We start from the raw sequence: 22444 nt of genomic DNA, 5'->3' as shown, positions 1-22444 counted from the left end.
ATTATCAGTAATTTTCAAGAGATGTATCAAGCAGATTGTGCTATTAGAAATGAGGTGTTGGAACACAGTGTCCATAGAACAGGAGAGGCTAATAAAACAGACTACTATGCACTATTTAGTAATACTAAACACTAGTAGCCAGTGTTGTTGGGGAGAAGATGCAGATATAAATACAAAATAATGACACAAACTCCAAATGTTAAAAAAATTATATGTAAGTACAGTACAAAAGTTTCTTTATACAACTGTAATGCAATCTGGACCAAATGGCAAGAAAAATAACAAAAATATAAAAACAGGTCTCAGTCCAAAGTTTCCCCTCTAATACCAAATACCACAAGATACAGATTATACAAATGTTTACAAATTTTAAATAAAAATACAATACATTAGGGTTTGTGTGTGTGGTTGGTTCTTTTTAAAACTCTTCAAGAGTTTGTTATATAGATGGCAAAGCTATAGTTGATTGATCCCCTTATGCTCCTTAGATAGAGATCTGAGTATCTATCACTCACTACAGTGCTCTCCATTGTGGAGAGCTAGAAACACAGTCAGGTGTTTTATGCCATTTCTTAGAATAGAGGGTTTGGTGAGGGTTCAGAAGCCCACTAATATCTCTCTGCTCACCCCTACCTCCCTCAAATGCCGCTTGGGATTAGCCACATATTTTTGAGATGTGTATGCCTAGGTCTGAGGCCTAGGCCCAGATCTTCTATATGCTCTATAAGAGCCTTCTGTTTCACCCACCAGTCCAGCCCTACTGACTGATCAACAAAGCAGCACTGAACTGGGAAGAGAGGAAGCCCTACAAGACAGCATTTACCATGTACGTGCAGCTGGGGAAATACACAGTAGAGGGGATTGGGTGGAAGCTTCCCTCTACACATCCAAGGATTTGCTTAATCGTGACAGATTTAGAGCTCAGCCATATTGAGATACAGCTCACTTCCAACTGCCACGGAAAAGAGAATCCAGAATTCAAAACAGAAGCAAAAGTGTCCTCCTTCTGCTACTTTAAAACCTATAAATTATAAGGGATGGGGAGGCTGGGGCCAGAATAAACAGGTCTCCATTTCAGCTTCCACCCAACATCCCTGGACACACTGTTCTTCACAAGGGCTTAACATCCTGTTGTTGCTATTCCCTCTTGCACAGTCTATGCCTGCTACAACAGGAGCAGCTAATTCCTGTAGGGTGGGGGGTGAGCACAGCTGATTCATATTTTCCACAAACGATTGGTGGAGGGAAAGCTATTTTGTTTTTAAATTTTATATATATATATATATATATATATATACACACACACACACACACACATATATATATATACAGAAATATACAGGATAAATTAAAATCTATTACAGATATTGGCAAAAGTTAAATACACCACACATACACACGCACACCTATGTGAGAATCAAATGCTTTCCCGCAGCTCACTTTAGAGGAGAAGGCGCTCAGGTGGGATCTGGCCACCCAACCCATGTTCCACTCAGCAAGAATCTCTTCGATCTTTAACATTAAGCACTGTCTCTAGATAATCCAGCAGCACCAGGATTCCATAACTCTTTTTCAATACTGCTGGTGAAATAGGATCAACACTCTTAGAAACAAAGTCCTCTTCCCACAAAACAGGTACAGATGGGCAGAGGCAGTGCAAGTTTCTCCCACCTATTGCCCTCTCATCCCCATCAGGGTGGTACAGCCCTGATCTGAAGGAATTAAGAGGGTGGTTCATTCTCCTCAGTCCATTCAATCTTTGGCCCTTTTCTGAGGTTGGCATCTAGTGTTGATGATGATGTAGGTACAAGTCCACTAGAAGAGTACAGATTCTTCACCATCTCCACAATTATTTTAACACAAGCTACCAGCCAGTCAGCAGACAGTAACACTAATGACCTGGGAGTTGGAAGAAATGACCTAGAGGTCAAAGCCTCTTTCTTCTGACAGCCATCCAGTCCTCCCCCAAAGCAGTGCATTTCAATAAAGTTAGAAACAGGTCTGGTGATGAGTCCAGCAGTATTGCTTGGTCCAAAATGAACAAGCCTGTGCACTTGTCCATTAACAGACAGTCTGTGCTCAGGCCAATTCCCCAAAAAGGCTTCTTTAAATTTAAGGCTGATGTATCAAAAGTTTTATGAACTCCAACCACGCAAAAACCTTCTGACTGGAGAATACATTGAGTAGGTCTCTCCCACCAACAGGAAAGGATTTGCTCAGCTTATGTCACAACTTTTCATAAAATTAATAAAAGTAAAATAGTTACAATCCTATGTATATACTATACAGATATAAAACTTTAAAACCCTACACACGGAGCCCTTAGAGAGTGCCGGTATAGCGCCTATGTACACAAGTCGGTAACGTGGAAGCAGGTTCATCCCAGGGTCCTTTCCTGTCAGAGTCCAGGCATGATGTAGGCGATGTTGTCTAGTGTATTTGACTGGAAAGAGAACATTTAACATTTTTTAAAAGAATCAGTTGTGATTCTAAATCCTACAGAAACAATGCTTCAGTGTAACAGAGCTGTGGGATGTGGAGATCCTCATCTTGTCATTCTCTTGGAAGTTACCAGTACTGTTAGCTAACCTTCGGCGTTTTGGAAATACAAGGAGACCTAGCTGAAAGACAGTCTCAGGCACTGAGAGCACAGTGGGGCACCTGGAGGTAAGGGAAACACTCACAGTGCGTTATAGTGCTTCCTCATCCCACCTGGCCAGTGCTAAGAGCAGTGTAGATGCATTGGGAAGCAATCCATACCCAGCCCACATCCACCAGAGGGAAGCTCAGTGAGGAAGGACCCAACCCAGGGTGATGGAATAGGGGAATCCAGGAGAAATGCCCTGCCTACACAAACTCATGAAAAACTCTGCTAGAATTTGGAATATGAAAGTTGAAAAAAGGAAAATATTTCAGAAATAAGGTGAGAGTGAAAGAAAGTTTGTCTTAGCTCCTGGATTTTCTTTGCAAATGCTGTTGGCAGCCTAAAGGACATTGTTGTGGTCCTCAGCATCTCAGTAAACATGTTCCAGTGACTTCACCTGTAGTGTCTATGACTGCAGCACACCAGTAATTCCAGAGGTGTGGCTGGCTACCCAAAAGAAGCCTCAGACTAGAGCTGTGCGAATAATGGATTTTTCAGTTCTCTGGCAATTCCGGAAAAAAAAAAAAAAAAGGAAAAGAAACTCATTTGGGATGAAGAAAAGGAGGACTTGTGGCACCTTAGAGACTAACAAATTTATTTGAGCATAAGCTTTCGTGAGCTACCCCTCACTACATCGGATGCATGCAGTGGAATATACAGTGGGGAGATTTTATATACACAAAGAACATGAAACAATGGGTGTTACCATACACACTGTAACGAGAGTGATCAGGTAAGGTGAGCTATTACCAGCAGGGGCGAAAAAAATCTTTTGTAGTGATAATCAAGGTGTGCCATTTCCAGCAGCTGACAAGTACGTGTGAGGAACAGTGGGGGGGGGGGGGGTGGAATAAACATGGGGAAATAGTTTTACTTTGTATAATGACACATCCACTCCCAGCAAAGCCCGTTGCCAACCGTGTCCACATATCTATTCAGGGGGACACCATCATAGGGCCTAATCACATCAGCCACACTATCAGAGGCTCGTTCACCTGCACATCTACCAATGTGATATATGCCATCATGTGGCAGCAATGCCCCTCTGCCATGTACATTGGCCAAACCGGACAGTCTCTACGTAAAAGAATAAATGGACACAAATCAGACGTCAAGAATTATAACATTCAACAACGAGTCGGAGAATACTTCAATCTCTCTGGTCACTTGATTACAGACCTAAGAGTGGCAATTCTTCAACAAAAAAACTTCAAAATCAGACTCCAACGAGAGACTGCTGAATTGGAATTAATTTGCAAACTGGACACCATTAAATTAGGCTTGAATAAAGACTGGGAGTGGATGTGTCATTACACAAAGTAAAACTATTTCCCCATGTTTATTCCCCCTCCCCCCGGCTGTTCCTCAGATGTTCTTGTCAACTGCTGGAAATGGCCCACTTTGATTATGGCCCACCACTACAAAAGGTTTTTTTCCTCTCCTGCTGGTAATAGCTCACCTTACCTGATCACTCTCCTTACAGTGTGTATGGTAACACCCATTGTTTCATGTTCTCTGTGTATATAAAATCTCCCCACTGTATTTTCCACTGCATGCATCTGATGAAGTGAGCTGTAGCTCACGAAAGCTTATGCTCAAATAAATTTGTTCATCTCTAAGGTGCCACAAGTACTCCTTTTCTTTTTGCGGATACAGACTAACATGGCTGCTACTCTGAAACCTGTCATTTGGGATGGACTCTAAACAAGCTTTTTCAGAATTTTCAGCAAATAGAAAAAATGTCATTTTCGGTCAAACGAAATATTTCATTCAATCCAAAACAAAATGCTTCATTTCAATGTCAATCATTTTTTAGTGTTTGGGATTTTTTAAAATATAAACTTGAAGGATACTTGGAAAAAAGTCATTTCTAACTGAAAAATCAAAGCATTTAGTTTTGAAAATGTCAAAATGAAACATTTTGCCGCTTTCTGGTTTTTTAAAAAAGGAATCATTCAGTAAATTTGCAGAATGTTTTAGTGTTGCCGAATCTGCACCCTTTGCTGAAAAAGTTTTGGCTGATAAATTTCAGGTAGCAATATCTTCGATACACATTCCTGTTAATGCTTGAAGAACGAGGGGCTGGAATCTTGGCAGTCTCTTGATCGGTTCTAAATTTAGCAATGCCACCTACTGGCTGAAGAGATAAACAGCACCTTACACGACACACAAACCCTGCCAACTCTAGCTTACTGTGGCGAAAGCACGTTTACTGATGTGGACAAATGTCTAGATAGGAAACTAGCTTGGAACTACCAGACTAATTGCACTTGTGACCAGGTCTGAGCTCACATCTCCAGAAGTGAAAGATTAGTGCCTTAACCTACCTACAGCTCCCTCGTTCTTAACAGAACTAAAAAGAGGTTCCAGTTTCCAGCCCCATCAATGATGTGGAGAGGGAGTGCCAGTGCTCAGAACGCTTTTGGCAAGAGGTTGCATTGTCCAACGGTTATATAGCCATGGCTTGAGCTGGCAGCACCTGATTGACATACTAGGCAATGTGCCCATGGCCACTGTGGGAGTTTACAGCAGAAGCTGCCACACCTTTTTATTTTTTTTGTTAGAGACCCCTTCCTGTGATGAGTCAGTGTCTGGGCCACCCTCCCAACCAAGATCATTCACATCATGCCCTGGACAATTTGCCTTATCTTCCATTTTCTTCCCAAATATATTTTTTCTCTTCCTTGGCAGATTTGCTTTTCATCTAGTATTTTCTGTGTACTTTACTGGGTATGTTTTCTCTTTTTGATTCCAGTTCCTTCCCTTTCTCTCTTTTTCTCTGCCTTGGTCTTCTCCCCTGCTTGGTGCTGTGACTTCTGTCCCTCTCTCTGCTTTCACGTTCTAATTTTGCATTTGCCACCATGCTGCACTGGTGCTGCAAGTTGCCCGCTGCCAAACGAGGGCTCACTTTGAAGTGTTGTTTAGGACTGGAGGAGAGAATATGTATCTCTGAACCCAAAAGCTGTAAGTAACAGACCACATGCCTCCCTTGCCTGGGGGAGTTTACTCACATATTTTGAGGTGCCCACCCTCCACATAGGGAATTCTGGTCTTAAGAGTTAACTGCGGGTCACTGGAATGATATTTACACAATTACAGAAAAACTGAATGTGTGTATCTATATATACCAGCTGGAGAGGGCCTTTTAATTCTTATGCAAACTTGGAGCTTATTAAGATGTCTGGCATGCACAGTTGTTTTATTTGCTCCAGATTTACTGTTTCAGTCATTGAGAAACAGGAGCTGCAAGTACTGCAATAAATGGAATAAAGGTTACGTTAAGTTCCCTTGAACTGTTAGCATCTCTGTATCTTTCACTGAAAATCTAATGCACAATATCCTACAGCACATATTATCAGTGAATTCCCCACACATAAATCCTTCCCAAAGTAACCAGGGCTTTGGAGCTGTGCTCCGGCTCCGCTCCAGCTCCAGGCAAAAACCTGCAGCTCCACTGCTCCGGAGCTGCTCCGCGGGCTCCTCTCCAAAGCCCTGATAGTAACAGTGCACTAGCAGAACTATTTATCCACCTGTGTAGCAGTAGAGACTCACCAGTGTCACAAAGACATGCTAGTCAGGACTCCAGCTCTCTTTCCATGGAGACAAATAGGTCTAGCACCGAAATAAGAACAACAAGGAACTCACCAGAACTTGCTTAGGGCAGCCATTCAGCTCAGGTAGTTGTGTGGTCAGGCATGCTAAAGGGCCCAGGGCACAGATAATAGAATCTAGAAGTACTGACAAACTTCCTGATACAGCCACCATCCCCTGGAAATAAGGAAGGAGAAAGGAATTGAATGGGTATAAGTAGTGGAGACTGCAATCCCATCACCATAAAAATCTATTCTCTCAAAGATACCACAAGCTCTCTCTTGGTCTTATCCACCAATCCCACTTCTCTATCTATTGTTTGTATCATAACAAAGCCATGTGATATACTTCATACATATATATCACTGACCCAAATAGTTTACAACAGGATCTCAATAGGCAATGTACAAATACAGGAAAAGGGTGGGAAACAACAGAAAACAAAGGCAGAGTACTGGAGTAAATTAAAGGCAGAGTACTGGAGCTTATTAGGGTCACAATTTTTATGATTTTTATCATCTATTGCGATAATAGATACTTAAACCCCAACCCAGAAATAGGAAGCATAGTGAAGAATATTGCCTCTCTGGGCTCAAGGAGCTAAGACTGTAGCTAGGCTTGCCCTAAGGTAACATAATTTTTGGAGCGGGGAATTACTTTTCCACATCCTTCTGTGAAGGAAGAGGTTTTCACCTTTACAGAGGCAGGAGCTACTCCCCTGTACAAAAATCCCAGTTGGGACACTGGGGAAAAGCAGTTCAAATACGTTTTATTTGTGATAAAGCATGCAGGACAGTGGGAGTGAGACTATACTGTTACCCATTAAACCTAATGCAGTTTAGAGTCCAGGTTACACACGTTATGTTGGGATTACAAATGAGATTCCCTGATTTGGTACTGGCTCTGTACCCACCTCTGTCTCTTGCAGTCGGTGTCCAATGAGACTCAGAGATTCACCCAGCAACTGTAGATGTGCAGCTACATCAATGGGATCTGTATCAGGGGCTTTGGCTGGTGAGGAGGATAACACCACAGTGCTGGAAGGGGACTTCTTATGAGGTGAAAGCATACCTGCTGGGGAAGCTTAAAATAGATGGGGGAAAAAAAATCTTATCATCTCCTCTTTCTTATTCCTTTACTGATAAGTCTGTTTGGATTGTAAGCTCTTTGGAGCTGGGGTCTCTCTCATACTTATGCAAAGCACCAACCCCACTTCTTGACGCTGTATTAATAACTAATATTAATATAGAAGTGGTGGGAGATTCTCTCATTAAACAGATGCTAAACTAACCATACCCTTTGTTTTTGTTAACTCCAGCCTCTAGCACCTACAAAAACTTCTCTCCTGTTCCTTCTTGCTTTACATACTCCATCATCAATGTGCTGTATGAATGGTACCATATTTATAGCTTATGGCTGGTCAGAATGCCCTTTTGAAACCTATTAACACCATTCCTCAGTTCTCTATAGGGATCATTTTTGAGTTAGAGAATAATCACACACCAAAGTCACGGGGAAGGAGGAGGGAAAGAGCAGAAGGCACTCTCTCTATACCCTAATGCACAGGTCGTACTCTCCCCTTTCCCCAAGGACTAGAGCAAATGGGGTGTGGCTATTACCTTTCACTTTTGGGGCACCCTCTGATGAAGCTGCCTTCCTCTTCACTGTTGTGGCCTCTGCTTTATTCTGCTTATGCTGCAGATATTGAGCTTTCTGCTTCCAAACCTGCACAGAACACGGAAAGAAAAGCAGGATTCAAACCATTAGGCAAACCTGCTGCCAGGATTTGAGAGATGGGGTGACTTTATGGATAGTTGACTGGCTAAGCAAGTCTCACAAGCAGAAACTGGACATTTTTGTTATTATGGGGCTGAGAGCACCCAATTCCCTTACTGCAGGGGGTTGCACATTTATTTGCCATACTTTAACACCCAGGGAACCTACACTGCAAAAGCAAAGCTGGCAGCATGAGAGGATCCAGGCAGCTAGTGTAGAGAATTTATTTTACAAAAAAATATATCCAGGGGCATACGTACCAGTTTATCCTTTTCAGGCAGCTGCTTCCACACTTCTGCCAGTTTTTTGCTCAACTCCCCAAAATCTAGGAGGAAAAGGGGAGGTAGCAATAAAATGGGAAAGGTTAATAAAAAAATCAAATATAAAAATCAACAAAGAGAAGACAGTGGAAAGTTTGTATAAATACTGAAAGTTCAGGAAACTGGCCCATGCATATGCTGTTAGTGAACAGCCTGTATCACAGTTGAACTACCCATGCTTGGAGACTATTTCCGATAGTCTCAACCTAAAAGGAACAGGTGGATGCTGGACAAATACACCTCCACTGAGGAACATGTGTATATGGGAGGCTGCACAACATACTATCGGAGACAGTTTCACAGTAAAAGGAAGTTATCCAAATTCACAGTTGGGTTGAAACACCATGATATTAGATCATGGGAGCCTTTCCTTTTCACTTTGCTGCCTCTTATTTAAAGCATCCTGGCAGACTCTTTGCACTCCAACATCAATAGTGGGTGTTGGGACAAAACAAGGATACGCCCTGGTAACCAATCTGACTGGACTATCACAGTGACAGACGTATATGAACAGAAGAAGAGGCTAGGTTATTCTCTTACCTATCCCTGGATGCTCAGCCACAATAGTCACTCGATATTCCTTACAGAACACTTGGTAGGCAGACATGTTCTTCTTCTTTGGCTAATCACAAGGAGAAAAGAAAACAAGGAAGATTTTTAATTATACTGAGACCTATTTAAATTTAAGGATAATCTGTGTTACTCCTGCAAGATCTCTGCCAATACATTTAATTCCTGACCTGAGGCAACCCCTGCTATTCTGGTTCAGAATCAACATCCAGTTCTGCTGACACACCTCAATTTTGACACGAAGCACCACTTCTTATTCCATTCCTAGGGCTATGTCTACCACATGAGCGAGGGGTGCAATTCCCCTGTTAAAGTATACATGCTTGTGCTAGCCATCACTGAGTTAGTGTGAGTATAAATAGCAGCATGGCCTCAGTAGCACAGATAGTGGCAGTGGAGGCATGGCGGAGCTGCGCCAAGTAAACCCCAAGCTCGTGGTGTAGATGTGGTCTAGGATGTCACATAGATCTTTCAGTTCAGTCCTGACAAATAGCACCATCTCTTATTCCAGTCCTAGGATTTCTACAGGAGTAAGACACTAGCAGTACAGCAACTGTGGTGGCAGAGGCAGTTGCCAATCTGTGCTCAGTGAAATCCTACATGTAATTTTAGAGCCTATTTTACTGAGCGAGAGTGGTTATGGGCTGGTTCACTTGGGTTATTCCTGCTTAATTCTTGACACAATCCAGCTACTCTATGTCCAGTCTGTCATCTTTCCCATCAGTATACTGCAGGATGACATTGCTCTGATTACTGCCACACCACTCATACTCTGTCAAAAGTTTTCCCCACTCGCAGTTTTATAAATTAGCCATGGACACCTGATGTCCTAGATTCTCAGCATAGGATGGAACTGGGAATGTGGTCCTTCTACAAGATTAATATCTTATTTTTCTTTCATTTAGGAGATAATGGAAAAATACTTCAACTTCAGCATAGAGTTGTTTTCCCTTGCCATATTTTACCAGATCAGTGGACACTCTGGTCCAGTAGCCTGCCTGGCAGTAACCAGAATCAGATGCTTCAGAAAAAGGTGCGAGAAACCCCAAAATGGGCAATTATGGTATAACTTGTTAAAAGAAGTTTCTTACTTCTCCTTTTAGATAAAGTCTGAGGATGGTTTATGCCCTAAAGCATAGTTGTATATATCACAGGATAACTGATGTTTCAACAGTGAAACAATTTATGTTGATACTTAGTTTTTCTTCTTTAGGTTTCAGGGTTAAAAACCATTTGACATGGACAGGATGGCTCATGCCTCTGAGACCTACTGTTTCAGTTTATACTTGATTCAAATTTTGAAGGTTATTTTCATCACAATGAGCACTAGAAATATATTTTTTTTAAACAAAAGCTCAGCTTCTGGAACAAAGGCAATGGTTCTGTAGCTAATTCTGCGGCCAAAATATAGGGCGTCTTATCCAGTGTTACCCAATGTCACAGCGTCTTAGACATCACAATTTCTGCTACCGCTCTTTACCTTTTCTTTATCCTTTTCTGCTTTCTCAGCTTTTTCCTTGTCCTTCTCTTCTTTTTTCTTTTTCTTCTCACTTTGTCCATCTGTGTGGAAAACAGGAGGTGGGGGGGGAGGCACAGGAAGGACAAATGGAGTGCTGGGTGGAGGGGGTGGCGGTGGTGTCACCATAACTTCAGCTACTGCTACAGAGGCAGGGAGTCCAGAACTCTTCTTAGACTTAGAGTGCTTCTTCTCCTTGTGTTTCTCCTTGTCCTTTTTTTTCTTGCTTTTCTTTGACTTCTTCTTCTTCTTGATCTCCCGGTAGGAGTCATCTATCACCAGCTCTCCGGCCTCCAACTCCCCACCAGATGATGAACCTGATTCCAGTGGTGGCTCCATACTTGAAAGGTCATATTCACTCCCATGACCTTCTGAGAACAGGGAGGTGTCAGGGACAAATCCCTCGGGGATTGGAGGTGGATGTGCATCTGGCAGTGGCTTGTGCTTCTTCCGAGCAGATTTCAGGAAGCTTTGAAGTTCATGACCCAGGAGGAATGAGCCTTGTTCATCTCGACCTGATTTCTTGGAGGATTTTTTTGCTGCTGCTGGTGGTGAGGAGTATGGGAATGACTCCTCGTCTACTGTGCTGCCCCCCTTCTCTTTAGGTGAAAGGATGAGCTTCATCTTCAAGCCATCAGGCTCACGCAGGGTCAGTGTCTCTGTGTTTACATAGAGTGGCTTCATCTTTTTGGATTTGTGGAAGCTACCATCATCCAGTGTGAGCTCTCCACTGCTACCACTCAGTTTCTTCTTATGGTGCTCCTTCTTGCTCTCTGAATAGCCAGTGGCAGCAAAGGAAGAGAAGGATGATTTTTCAGCTGTCTTTTTTGAGGGCTTGGAGCCCGTGGCAAGGGGTGAGGTGATAGCCTTAAGAAGATCCATGGCCGTGTCAGAAGAGGTTGGGCTTGAGACTGCTTTTTTCTTCTTCTTTGATGGCAACTCCAGAGGTGAAAGGTCTGAAAAAGACCAAAATAAATCAAACTGAGGGGAGACTGTATGTGACATATCTCCTCCTATGTCGGCTTGAAGAAGAGGGGTTCAGAGTTCCACAATATTCCTGGTGCTCAGGGCTAAATGGAAACCTTTCTGGCTTAGAGAGAAGTCCTCTGAATCTTGTTGCAAAGGAAGCCTGGCACTAGGCTGGTCACAAGAAACAAGGCTACAGAGAAACAGAAGCTGTGGGCTTCTGTTTAGTTACGAGTATGAACTGTTAGGATAATTCAGTATTCATATTAAACTCAGAGAGCCTGGTTTGACCATCCCATGGCATGAATATATGTGACTGAAAATTCAGAGGAGCCAGTATTACCTTGAGTATTATTAGTATTGTTATTATTTATTATTTGTACTATGGTAGCACCAAGGAGACCCAGTCAAGGACCAGACCCCATTGTGCTAGACACTGCATAACCAGAACAAAAAGAAAGTCCCTATCCCAAAGAGCTTACGATCGAAGAAAATCCATAGCTTGATCTTTCAGAGAGAAAAAACAAGCACAAAAGCCACCTAAAGGGATGTGCAGTATTGCCAACTTCAAGAGATAAAAAATCAGGAGTCGGACCTCCAAAAATCATGAGATTGGCCCCAAAATCACAAGATTTAAAAAAATTATTATATTGAGTTTTTAGGTCAGTCTCTTGATTTTTGCACGCCTGCCCATCCCCAGGGTGTGTGCATGTGACAATTAGTGTTGCCCGCTCTCCCACATGTACTGGATAAGGGGATTTTGGCCCCTGCTGCAGGAACTCTCATCCCCACATCTGCTCATCTCCTGCCCAGCAATTAATCCTGTCCTCCAGTCCCCATCATCACCACCCCATCACTTCAGGCCCCCTACTCCATGTGACACCTTACTCAGTTCATCCTCCCAGCACTCACCACATCTGCTCAGAGCCTACCATCATGATCTGGAGATAAAACTCTCAAATGTCAGGATTTTTTTTTTCCAGCCAGGCGCCCAGCTCTGAAGGCAGCATCACCGCCAGCAGCAGCAGCGCAGAAGCAAGGGTGGCAATACCGCAATCCTCCTACAATAACCTTGAGACCCCCACAGCTACCCTTTGGGTCAGGACCCCTACAGTTACAACACTGTGAAATTTCAGATTTAAATATCTGAAATAATGAAATTTACAATTTTTTAAATACTATGACCGCGAAATTGACCAAAATGGACAATAAATTTGGTAGGGCCCTACTGATCAGCCTTCCTGCCCCATAGCATCAATCCTACATATTTCCTATTCTCACCTCCGTAGAAGAACTCATCAGAGGAATGCTTCCTCTTCTTCTTATGAGATTCTGTCCCCAAGAAGAAGAGGTCGCTGTCCTGAAATCAGAGAAGAAAAGGAGATGAAAAACCAGTAGGAAACAAAAACAAATTCATACTGGCTCTTGATACAGATAATTCTGGAAACCACTCTTGTCACTAAATGGGCAACCTGCGGCCTGTCAGGGTAATCCGATGGTGGGCCATGAGACAGTTTGTTTACATTGACCATCTGCAGGCAATGCCGCCTGCAGCTCCCAGTGGCCGTGGTTTGCCATTCCCAGCCAATGGGAGCTGTGGGAAGGGCCACAGATTGCCCACCACTGAAATACATTCTCTGTGTATTGACCATTCTGAAGTTTTAAAATGAAGTTTGGGAATTCCATTTGAGTGGTGGAAAATTAAAAAAAAAGAGTAGAAAACAATTTTTTCCACACTTGCAAAGGTCTTAACCCTCCCAATCTTAAACTAGTCACCTCTGGACTGACAATAGGCAGCAGAAATTTCAGCTCAAAGTGGTTACTATCAGGTTTCAGTATTAACACCTCCAGGTGATGAATAGGGCAGTTCATACCTCTCAGAGCTACCATTTCAGGCTGCCTGCAGAATCAAGAGGACAACAGTGCATCACTTTATATTCTGTTCATATTCTGTAAATTATCTATGCAACCATAAGGTCTAGAATTTTGTTTTTTATACGAAAATTTACAATACCTGCTCTCCCACGCCTCTCAGGGCTGGGGTAGGAACTCCCCACTCATCCATCCTGAGGCCACAAATCACAGATAATAACTGGGCCTGACTACTTCTCAGAATTAATCAATACCACTTTTTGAAGGAGTGTGTGCTGCCAATGAGTGATGTGAAGCACTCCCTCTGCTTTCCATAGTCCGTCACTGGCCATTTTTACAAAAGGAAAATAGCAAATTCACCCACCCCAATCCCAGCAGAAGATTTTAAGTCAACGTTTCTCAAACTGGGGTCCGCAAGCCATGCTGATCAACTCCTCCCTCTCCTCCCAGCGCCTCCTGCAGGAGGCGCTGGGAGGAAGGGGGAGGAGCAGGGACGGGGCGCACTCAGGGGCGGAAAGAGACGGGGAAGAGGAGGGGCAGGGGTGGAGTGGAGGCGGGAAGAGGTGAAGTGGGGGCAGGGCCTGGGTGAGGTTTGGGGGTCTGTGAAAAATTTTAAATCAAAATGGGGGTCCTCGGGTTGCTAAAGTTTGAGAACCGCTGTTTTAAGTGCATTTTCTCACCTTCAACCTTTTCTTTGAGGTCTTTCTGACCTGAGCTGCTATTTCCTCCTCTTCCCGCAGCAGATCCTTGTAAGAGCGTTTTTTCTCTCGCTGGGTTCTACCTGCTGCCAGCCCCACGTCGTCAATGCTTCGGTCACCCTCTAAGCACTCTAGCATTTGTGAGTGTGGTGAGAAAGGGAAGGATGAAGATACCCAATTAAGGAACAATGAAAGCAAATTCATTCTGCACAAAATGCAACACAATCACAGAGGCCAAAGTTGAAGCAGACTGATGTACAAAAAAAAAACAACCAACCAAGCAAAAAAAAAAAAAGAATACTGGGGACTAGGAATTTGTGTGCTGTGCTGCCCCAACTGCAGGGAAAAGGCTCAGTGCTGTACAGTACCCCACAAGAGATCAAGGTTCAATTCCTAGTCTTGGTTTCTTTCTCCCCAGAGACAGAAGGAACTCAGGATGCTGCTGAGACTAAAACCAGGGTCTAGAGATTACTATGTTGCTGTGAAGGAGATTTAAATTCTATCCCCATTCCTGTTCTATGGAGTTGACAGGGACAATAAATGCTGCAAGGGCAGAGTTCAGTAATGAAGGTGTCAGAAGTCTGAAATGCCACCTGTGAAACCCATTTTCTAGTCCCAGTATCTCACTTCCTGACGCCACGAGAGACTTGGAATGCTGCAGAAACCCAGCCTGATGCCCTAGGGCTTTGCATTCTGTACTGCCATGCAGGAGACCGGCTTCCTTTCCCACTCTCTCAACTCCATGGGCTTGCAGGGGCTGTAGAGGGTACCCTTTTTGAACACCCTCACAGATTATGAAGCAGTCATACCTTCTTTTTTCTTGGAGTCATCATAAGCCATGGTGGTCCTGCAGGAGCCTGAGAATGTGTTGCCACGTCTGGGCTCCTTCCCCCGTTCCCGTCTACAGGACAAGGTCTAAGAAACAGAGAATGAGAATAACCCTCCCATAAAGTGGAATCATAATGGAGAAAAGGGAACTTCCCACGGGGAACTGAATGGAGACTCGCAGGAAGAAAGTGGCAGAGGGAAAGCAAGGAAGTGTGCCTCCTTGTCTGCTCTTGCTCACACCTAAGGGATGGGAAGATTGGTAGAAAAAGATCAAACTTCAGGGTAGTTTGCTTTAGCTGATTCACATGTTAAAAGTTTGGAGGGGTTGCTTGATTTTACAGGGAGATAACAAGGATCCCCTCTTCCTCATGAAACCTCAAATTGGTAACATCATGTCATTTATTTCAATAAAATGTAAAACGAGTGACCAAATGGCTTGTTTTAGCTTCCATGTTGACACAAACAATTAAAAATAGAGTTGGTGTTATGACCCCTTCTTGTCAGCATTGTAGCAAAGGGTGGGGTCTTTAAAGAGACAAATGCTAAACCCCTGAATCTTGGATGAAGAATTTGGGGTGGAGAGAGAGAGGACCCCAGCTGGATACCAGTCCTGTGCAATGTTCAATGACCTTAGATCTACTACATTAATTGGAGATTTTGGGGTAGAGGTGTGCATCTTTTCTGAAATTCTTGTATTCCCCCATCCGGCTAGTTTAGCAATTCTGATGCCCAATTTGGGAGATAGGAGAGGAAGTAGAAGGAAAAAGCACTCCCTTTTCCTAGGGATTCTGCAGCACTCCCAGCCTCTGGCAGCTCAGGAAGTTCCATGTCTCTCCTGACTGAGTCATTCTATTAGGGATCCTGGTGCAGGTAAGAGGTTGCACCTTTTGTCATTGTGGAATAGCTGAATTCAGATTATCTCACAGAAAACAACTTGTGTTCTTCAGTCAGAGACCAGCTTCTTGGTAGAAGTGCAACTTTTAAAACCAGGTTATCCTTCCAGGGATTATCCAGTTCTCACCTGGCTGAAGTTACTTTTTTTTCATCTGTGAGTAAGAGACCAAGCAGCCGGTTTTCTGACTGGCTGAGACACAAACATGACACCATACTGGCGTTAAGAGTTTAAACTCTTTGGGGTAGGGAACTTGTCTTGTGTGTGTTTTGTAAAGCTCTCCATATACCTACAGCCTTTAGAAACAAGTGTTGACACTATAATATAAATATGTATTCATGCTTTACTGGTTTCCAAACAAAAAACAAACCTACCACCACTCTACACCCACCACTACCACCCCAACTAAGTAGGAAACATTTTTGTTACAATTCACATGGGGTAGAGGTTAATCAGCATTCATTTAAATATTTTAAGAAAATCATCCACCACAGAAATTTTAAAAACCCTCAATATTACAAAAATGTGTACAATGCCATTGGCAGACATGGCATAAGAACTAAAGAACTGCCATACCGTGTCAGACCAAAGGTCCAGCTAGCCCAGTATCCTGTCTTCCAAGAGTGGCCAATGCCAGATGCCCCAGAGCGAATGAACAGAACAGGCAATCATCAAGTGATCCTTTCCCTGTCGCTCATTCCCAGATCTGGCTAACAGCTCCTGGAGACTAGGGACACCATCCCTGCCCATCCTGGCTAACAGCCATTGATGGACCTATCCTCCATGAATTTATCTAGTTCTTTCTTGAACCCTGTTATAGTCTTGGTCTTCACAACATCCTCTGGCAAGAGTTCCACAGGTTGACTGTGCATTGTGTGAAGAAATACTTCCTTTTTGTTTGTTTTAAACCTACAGCCTATTAATTTCATTTGGTGACCTCTAGTTCTTGTGTTATAAGGAGTAAATAACACATCCTTATTTACTTTCTTCACACCAGTCATGATTTTATAGACCTCAATCATATGCCTCCTTAGTTGTCTCTTTTCCAATCTGAATAGTCTCAGTCTTATTAATCTCTCCTCATACAGAAGTCATTCCATACCCCTAATAATTTCTGTTGCCCTTTTCTGTACCTTTTCCAATTCCAATGTATCTTTTGAAAGAGGGGAGTGACCAGATCTGCACGCAGTATTCAAGATGTGGGCATACCATGGATTTATATAGAGGCAATATGATATTTTTTCATCTTATTATCTATCCCTTTCTTAATGATGCCCAATATTCTGTTGACTTTTTTGACTGCTGCTGCACATTGAGTGGATGTTTTCAGAGAACTGTCCACAATGACTCCAAGATCTCTTTCTTGAGTGGTAACAGCTAAATCAGACCCCATCATTTTATACATATAGTTGGGATTATGTTTTCCAATGTGCATTATTTTGCATTTATCAACACTAAATTTCATCTGCCATTTTGTTGCCCACTCACCTAGTTTTAAGAGATCCTTTTGTAGTTCTTCGCAGTCTGCCTGGGACTTAACTATCTTGACAGTTTTGTATCATCTGCAAATTTTGCCACCTCACTGTTTACCCCTTTTTCTGGATCATTTATGAATATGTTGAATAGGATTGGTCCCAGTGCAGACCCCTGGGGGACACCACTATTTACTTCTCTCCATTCTGAAAACCGACCATTTATTCCTACCCTTCGTTTTCTATCTTTTAACCAGTTGCCAATCCATGAGAGGACCTTCCCTCTTATCCCATGACATCTTACTTAGCTTAAGAGCCATTGGTGAGGGACCTTGTCAAAGGATTTCTGAAAATCTAAGTACACTATATCCACTGGATTTCCCTTGTCCACATGCTTGTTGACCCCCTCAAAGAATTCTATTACATTGGTGAGGCATGATTTCCCTTTACAAAAAACATGTTGACTCTTCCCCCAACAAATTATGTTCATCTATGTGTCTGACAATTTTGTTCTTTACAATAGTTTCAACCAATTTGCCCGGTACTGAAGTCAGGTTTACCGGCCTGTAATTGCTGGGATCACCTCTGGAGCCTTTTTAAAAACTGGCGTCACATTAGCTATCCTCCAGTCATTTGGTACAGAAGCTGATTTAAATGATAGGTTACAGATTACAGTTAGTAGTCTTGCAATTTCACATTTGAATACCTTTAGAACTCTTGAGTGAATGCCATCTGGTCCAGGTGACTTATTACTGTTTAGTTTATCAATTTGTTTCAAAACCTCCTCTGATGACACCTCACTCAGGGACAGTTCCTCAGATTTGTCACCTAAAAAAAATGGCTCGGGTTTGGGAATCTCCCTCACATCCTCAGCTGTGAAGACCAATGCAAAGAATTAATTTTGTTTCTCCGCAATGGCCTTATCGTCCTTGAGTACTCCTTTAGCACCTCGATCGCCCAGCAGCCCCACTGATTTTTTAGCAGGCTTCCTGCTTCTGATGTACTTAAAAATGTTTTTTTTCTGTTATTTTTTGTCTTTGGCAAATGAAGTGTAAAAATATAATTAAGTAGACCAAAAAAGAATTTGAAGAACAGCTAGCCAGAGTTTATGCTCCTTTCTATTTTCCTCACTAGGATTTAACTTCCACTTTTTAAAGGATGCCTTTTTGATTCTGTCATAAATATAAAGGGAAGGGTAACCACCTTTCTGTATACAGTGCTATAAAATCCCACCTGGCCAGAGGCAACATCCTGTTACTTGTAAAGGGTTAAGAAGCTCAGCTAACTTGGCTGGCACCTGACCCAAAGGACCAATAGGGGGACAAGATACTTTCAAATCTTGGGGAGGGGGGCGGGGAAAGGCTTTTTTGTACTCTTTGTTTGCCTGGCTGTTCTCTCTTGGGACTGAGAGAGGCCAGACAGAAATCCATCTTCTCTAACCCATCCCAATCCAAGTCTCCAATATTGCAACCAGTATAGGTAAGCCAGGCAAGGCGGATTAGTTTATCTTTTGTTTTATGTAAATTTTCCCTGTGTTAAGAGGAAGGTTTATTCCTGTTTTCTGTATCTTTAAGGTTTTGCCCAGAGGGGGATCCTCTGTGTTTTGAATCTGAATACCCTGTAAAATATTTTTCAGCCTGATTTTACAGAAATGATTTTTACCTTTATTTTTAATAAAATCCTTCTTTTAAGAACCTGACTGATTTTTCCATTGTTCCAAAATCCAGGGGTTTGGGTCTTTGATGATTTTGTAACAAATTGGTTAGGATATTATTCTCAAGCCTCCCCAGGAAAGGGGGTGTGTAGGACTTGGGGGGATATTTTGGGGGAAGACGTCTCCAAGTGGTATCTTTCCCTGTTCTTTGTTTAAAACGCTTGGTGGTGGCAGCATACTGTTCATGGACAAGGTAAAGTTTGTATCTTGGGGAAGATTTTAACCTAAGCTGGTAAAAATAAGCTTAGGGGGTCTTTCATGCAGATCCCCACATCTGTACCCTAGAGTTCAGAGTGGGGAAGGAACCCTAACAGCCTCTCACTGCTTCTTTTACTTTGTTTAGCCACAGTGGCACTTTTTTGGTTCTCTTACTTTTTAATGTTGGGTATACATTTAAGTTGAGCCTCTATTATGGTGTCTTTAAAAAGTTTCCATGCAGCTTGCAGGGATTTCACTTTTTGCGCAGTACCTTTTAATCTGTTTCACTCACTTCCTCATTTTTGAGTAGTCCCCCTTTCTGAAATTAAATGCTAGTGTTGGGCTGCTGTGGTGTTTTCCCCACCACAGGGATGTTAAATTTAATTATATCATGGTCCCTATTACCAAGCGGTCCAGCTATATACACCTCTTGGACCAGATCCTGTGCTCCGCTTAGGACTAAATCAAGAATTTCTTCTCCCCTTGTGGGTTCCAGGACTGCTCCAAGAAGCAGTCATTTAAGGTGTCAAGAAACTTTATCTCTGCATCCCATCCTGAGGTGACATGTACCCAGTCAATATGGGGATGGTTGAAATCCCCCATTATTATTGAATTTTTTATTTTAATAGCCTCTCTAATCTCTCTGAGCATTTCACAGTCACTATCACCATCCTGGTCAGGTGGTGGGTAATATATCCCTACTGCTATATTCTTGGCATTTCACACAAAGAATTTATTGAACACCACAGCACAGCCCTTTACAGAAAAATAAAAAAGATCCTTTCCGCACAATGAGCTTACAAGGTTAAGGGCTACATCTTGCAAACACTACAAGGCACCATGTTTATTTCTGTGATCTGTCCCACTGACTTCAATGGGACCACTCATGATAGTAGGCATTATACTTGATGGTAAATGTTTATAGGATCAGCACCTAACATAGATACAGCTCGTCAAGAGACAACAGAGTCGGTGGGGTGTGATGGGAAAGATGAGGGGAACACCAAGAGGAAACAGATTTGTGTACGGTTATGCACATACCTTATTAGTCCCATTAGAGAAAGGAAGAGACAAGAGTAGAGCTTAGAAGACAAGGTCCCTGCCCAGAAGGGCTCACAAACTAAGCCCCTGACCCTGCAAAGCACGTGCTTAACTTTATGTACAAGCAGTCCTATGCACTTTGATGGGACACGCACACGTAGTGCTGAAGGTGCGTTAGCAGGACGGGGGCCTTGGGTCCCCATTCTCCAAACCTTTCCCATGCGAAGAGTCCAACTGAAGCCCACCTGTGTGACCGAGGACCTAAGGGCTGCAGCACCAGGCCCTCACTCAGACAACGCAATGAACTCACAGCAGCCCACGGGGAAGGAGGGTAACGGTGTAAGGAACAACGAGGACAACAGAAGCCTCCGGGGCACCACCCTGCCTTAGGCAGGGCCCGGGACCGTCTCTCCCTTCCCGGGCAGCTGTGTGCGTGCTGCGCCCCTGTGGCTGGCCCAGCAGCGGTGGGTGCTCCAGGGCGCCGATGGCCTTGCAGGATTACTGCCATTAGCACGGTTTCAGTGGCCCGGTGCAGAGACCCGGGGCTATCAGCGCAGCCATCCGCCCAGCCAGTGCCCCCTGCATTTCGGTGGGGCGCACGGCCACCCAGCCCGCGCGCGCGCGCGCGCCCCCTGCCGGCAACCCTCGCACTTGCCCCCAGCGCGGCGCCCCGCCCTCCCCTCCGGGGCTTCGCGCGCGCGCCCCGCCCGCTTTCCCGCCTCCTCCATTTGAACCAGCCCGGCCGCTTCACCGCCCCCTGCCCGCGTCTCCTCTCACCCCGGCGGGCTCCAGCCTCGCTCCAGCCCGCGGCTCTGCCCCTAGAGCAGGCCCCGGGGTCCCCCGCGGCGGCGGCGGCGGCCCAGGCCGGAGGCGGGAGCAGCCTGCCGCGCGGCGGCCCCGCTCAGGGGAGAGGGGGCTCCGCGGAGGCTTCACTCTGGTCCGCCGCTTCCCGCCTCGCCTCCGCCGCTGCCTGCGGCCGCCATCTTCGAATGGGAAAAGAGGCACCCACCCGGCGCCCAGGGAGAACCAGCCGAGCGCCGAGCGCCTCCGACGCAGGAGGCAGGCAGGGCGCTCGGCCGGTAGCGGAACGCCGAGCCGATCGATCGCCAGGCGCTGGGTCCGCGGCTGGAGGCCTCGGGCTCAGTCGAAGAGAGAGAGGGTGGAGCGCAGCTGGGCCCTCGCCTTGTGTCAACCCCCCCTCTCCTGCCCAGGGCTGGTGCTTCACCTGATGTACTCACCCCCCCCCCCCCCCGCCATCAGCTCCTGGTCCATCGTCGAGAGCAGGGCTTCTCAACCTTTTTCTTTCTGAGCCCCCCGTGCTATAGAAACTTTAGGGCCCAGCTGGGCCACAGCTGTTTTTCTGCATACAAAAGGCAGGGCCAGCATTGGGAGGTAGCAAGCAAGGCAATTGCCTGGGGCCCCACGCCACAGTGGGCCCTGTGAAGCGAAGGTGCTTCGGCTTCAGACCTGGGTGGTGGGGCTTGGAGCCCCAGGCTTCAGCCCCACGCAGTGGGGCTTTGGCTTTCTGCTCTGGGCCACAGTAAGTCTAATGTTGGCCCTGCTTGGTGGACCCCCTGAAACCTGCTCAGGGCTTGCCAGTGGGCCCCGGACCTTTGGTTGAGAGCCACTGACCTAGTGTACACACACTCTTCCCCTCCACATATCTCCTGGTTCATTAGCTAGTGTACATGCTGCCCCCCCCGCCAGCTCCTGGTCCATCACCTAGTGTACACACACACTCTGCCACCAACAGCTCCTGGTCCATCACCTAGCATACACACACTGCCCCCCCGCAATATTATCTGGTCCATTCTCTGGTGTACACACCTCTCCCAGCCCTGGGTCCTGGTCCATAACCTACTTACATCTCTCTCTCACACACACGCACACATTCCCCCCGTCCCGGTGCATCACCCAGTCTACATGCACCACCTCAGCTCTGTTTGCTGTTATTCCCTCCTTTTCTCCAAACTCAAGACTGCAAGGCCTCCACCCATCCCTCTTTTGAGGCAGGTGAGTGTCCACAGAGTTGTTCCTTTGTGCAGTGCATATTAGTTGCTGGCCAGGCGGGGCTCCTGCTACATTAACGCTGCCTTAGGATGTTGATCAGAAGCCAGCACTACTTAAAAATGGTTCTAATCACAGCAGAGAGGAGGTCCCACATACAGCTCCTCCAGGATCCCATCAATACTCATTTGCCCCTTAGAAAGCTACAAACACTTGGCCAAGCTTCACATTCAAAACCTCTGCATGAGTGCATGATACTAGTCATCTCCTACTCAGGACACTTGTCCTAGCAGGAAAAGCATACCCTCCCAGGCTCTCCTACCAGAGCCTCATATAGCA

At 44.7% G+C, this 22444-nt stretch overlaps 1 protein-coding gene across 5 annotated transcripts; it reads right to left on the bottom strand.

Annotated features, from left to right (window-relative positions):
* Positions 1-1868: 1868 nt before the first annotated feature.
* On the bottom strand, positions 1869-21103 carry HMGXB4 (HMG-box containing 4). Of its 5 annotated transcripts, none has more exons than XM_073324805.1 (11): positions 20876-21103; positions 14763-14868; positions 13936-14084; positions 12665-12743; positions 10382-11373; positions 8872-8953; positions 8272-8336; positions 7855-7960; positions 7149-7318; positions 6290-6412; positions 1869-2443 (listed from the first exon to the last, which is right to left on the bottom strand). In XM_073324805.1, exons 2-11 carry the CDS (start codon positions 14791-14793, stop codon positions 2399-2401), a joined length of 1842 nt encoding a protein of 613 aa, XP_073180906.1. In that variant the 5' UTR covers positions 14794-14868; positions 20876-21103; the 3' UTR covers positions 1869-2398. The 5 variants fall into 5 exon arrangements, with proteins under 5 accessions (XP_073180906.1, XP_073180922.1, XP_073180895.1 ...); XM_073324785.1 differs by lacking the exon at positions 1869-2443 and adding an exon at positions 4551-5571 and having other exon boundaries at positions 20876-20957; XM_073324821.1 differs by lacking the exon at positions 14763-14868 and having other exon boundaries at positions 20876-20980.
* Between the last annotated feature and the right edge of the window lie 1341 nt (positions 21104-22444).

The sequence above is a fragment of the Lepidochelys kempii genome, chromosome 1 (genome assembly GCF_965140265.1).
Source record: "Lepidochelys kempii isolate rLepKem1 chromosome 1, rLepKem1.hap2, whole genome shotgun sequence".
NCBI lineage: Eukaryota > Metazoa > Chordata > Testudines > Cheloniidae > Lepidochelys > Lepidochelys kempii.
Note: the sequence above shows the minus strand (reverse complement) of the source record. Positions and strands in the feature narration are given on the sequence as shown.

Bases quoted from the DNA above. Each gene is read 5' to 3' on its own strand.
- HMGXB4 (XM_073324805.1), bottom strand. From the start codon at position 14,793: ATGGCTTATGATGACTCCAAGAAAAAAGAAG. The intron at 11,374-12,664 runs GTGAGAATAGGA...GGTCTTTTTCAG, and splicing joins TGATGAGTTCTTCTACGGAG to ACCTTTCACCTCTGGAGTTG. The intron at 8,954-10,381 runs GTAAAGAGCGGT...CCTTGTGATTAG, and splicing joins CAGAAAAGGATAAAGAAAAG to CCAAAGAAGAAGAACATGTC.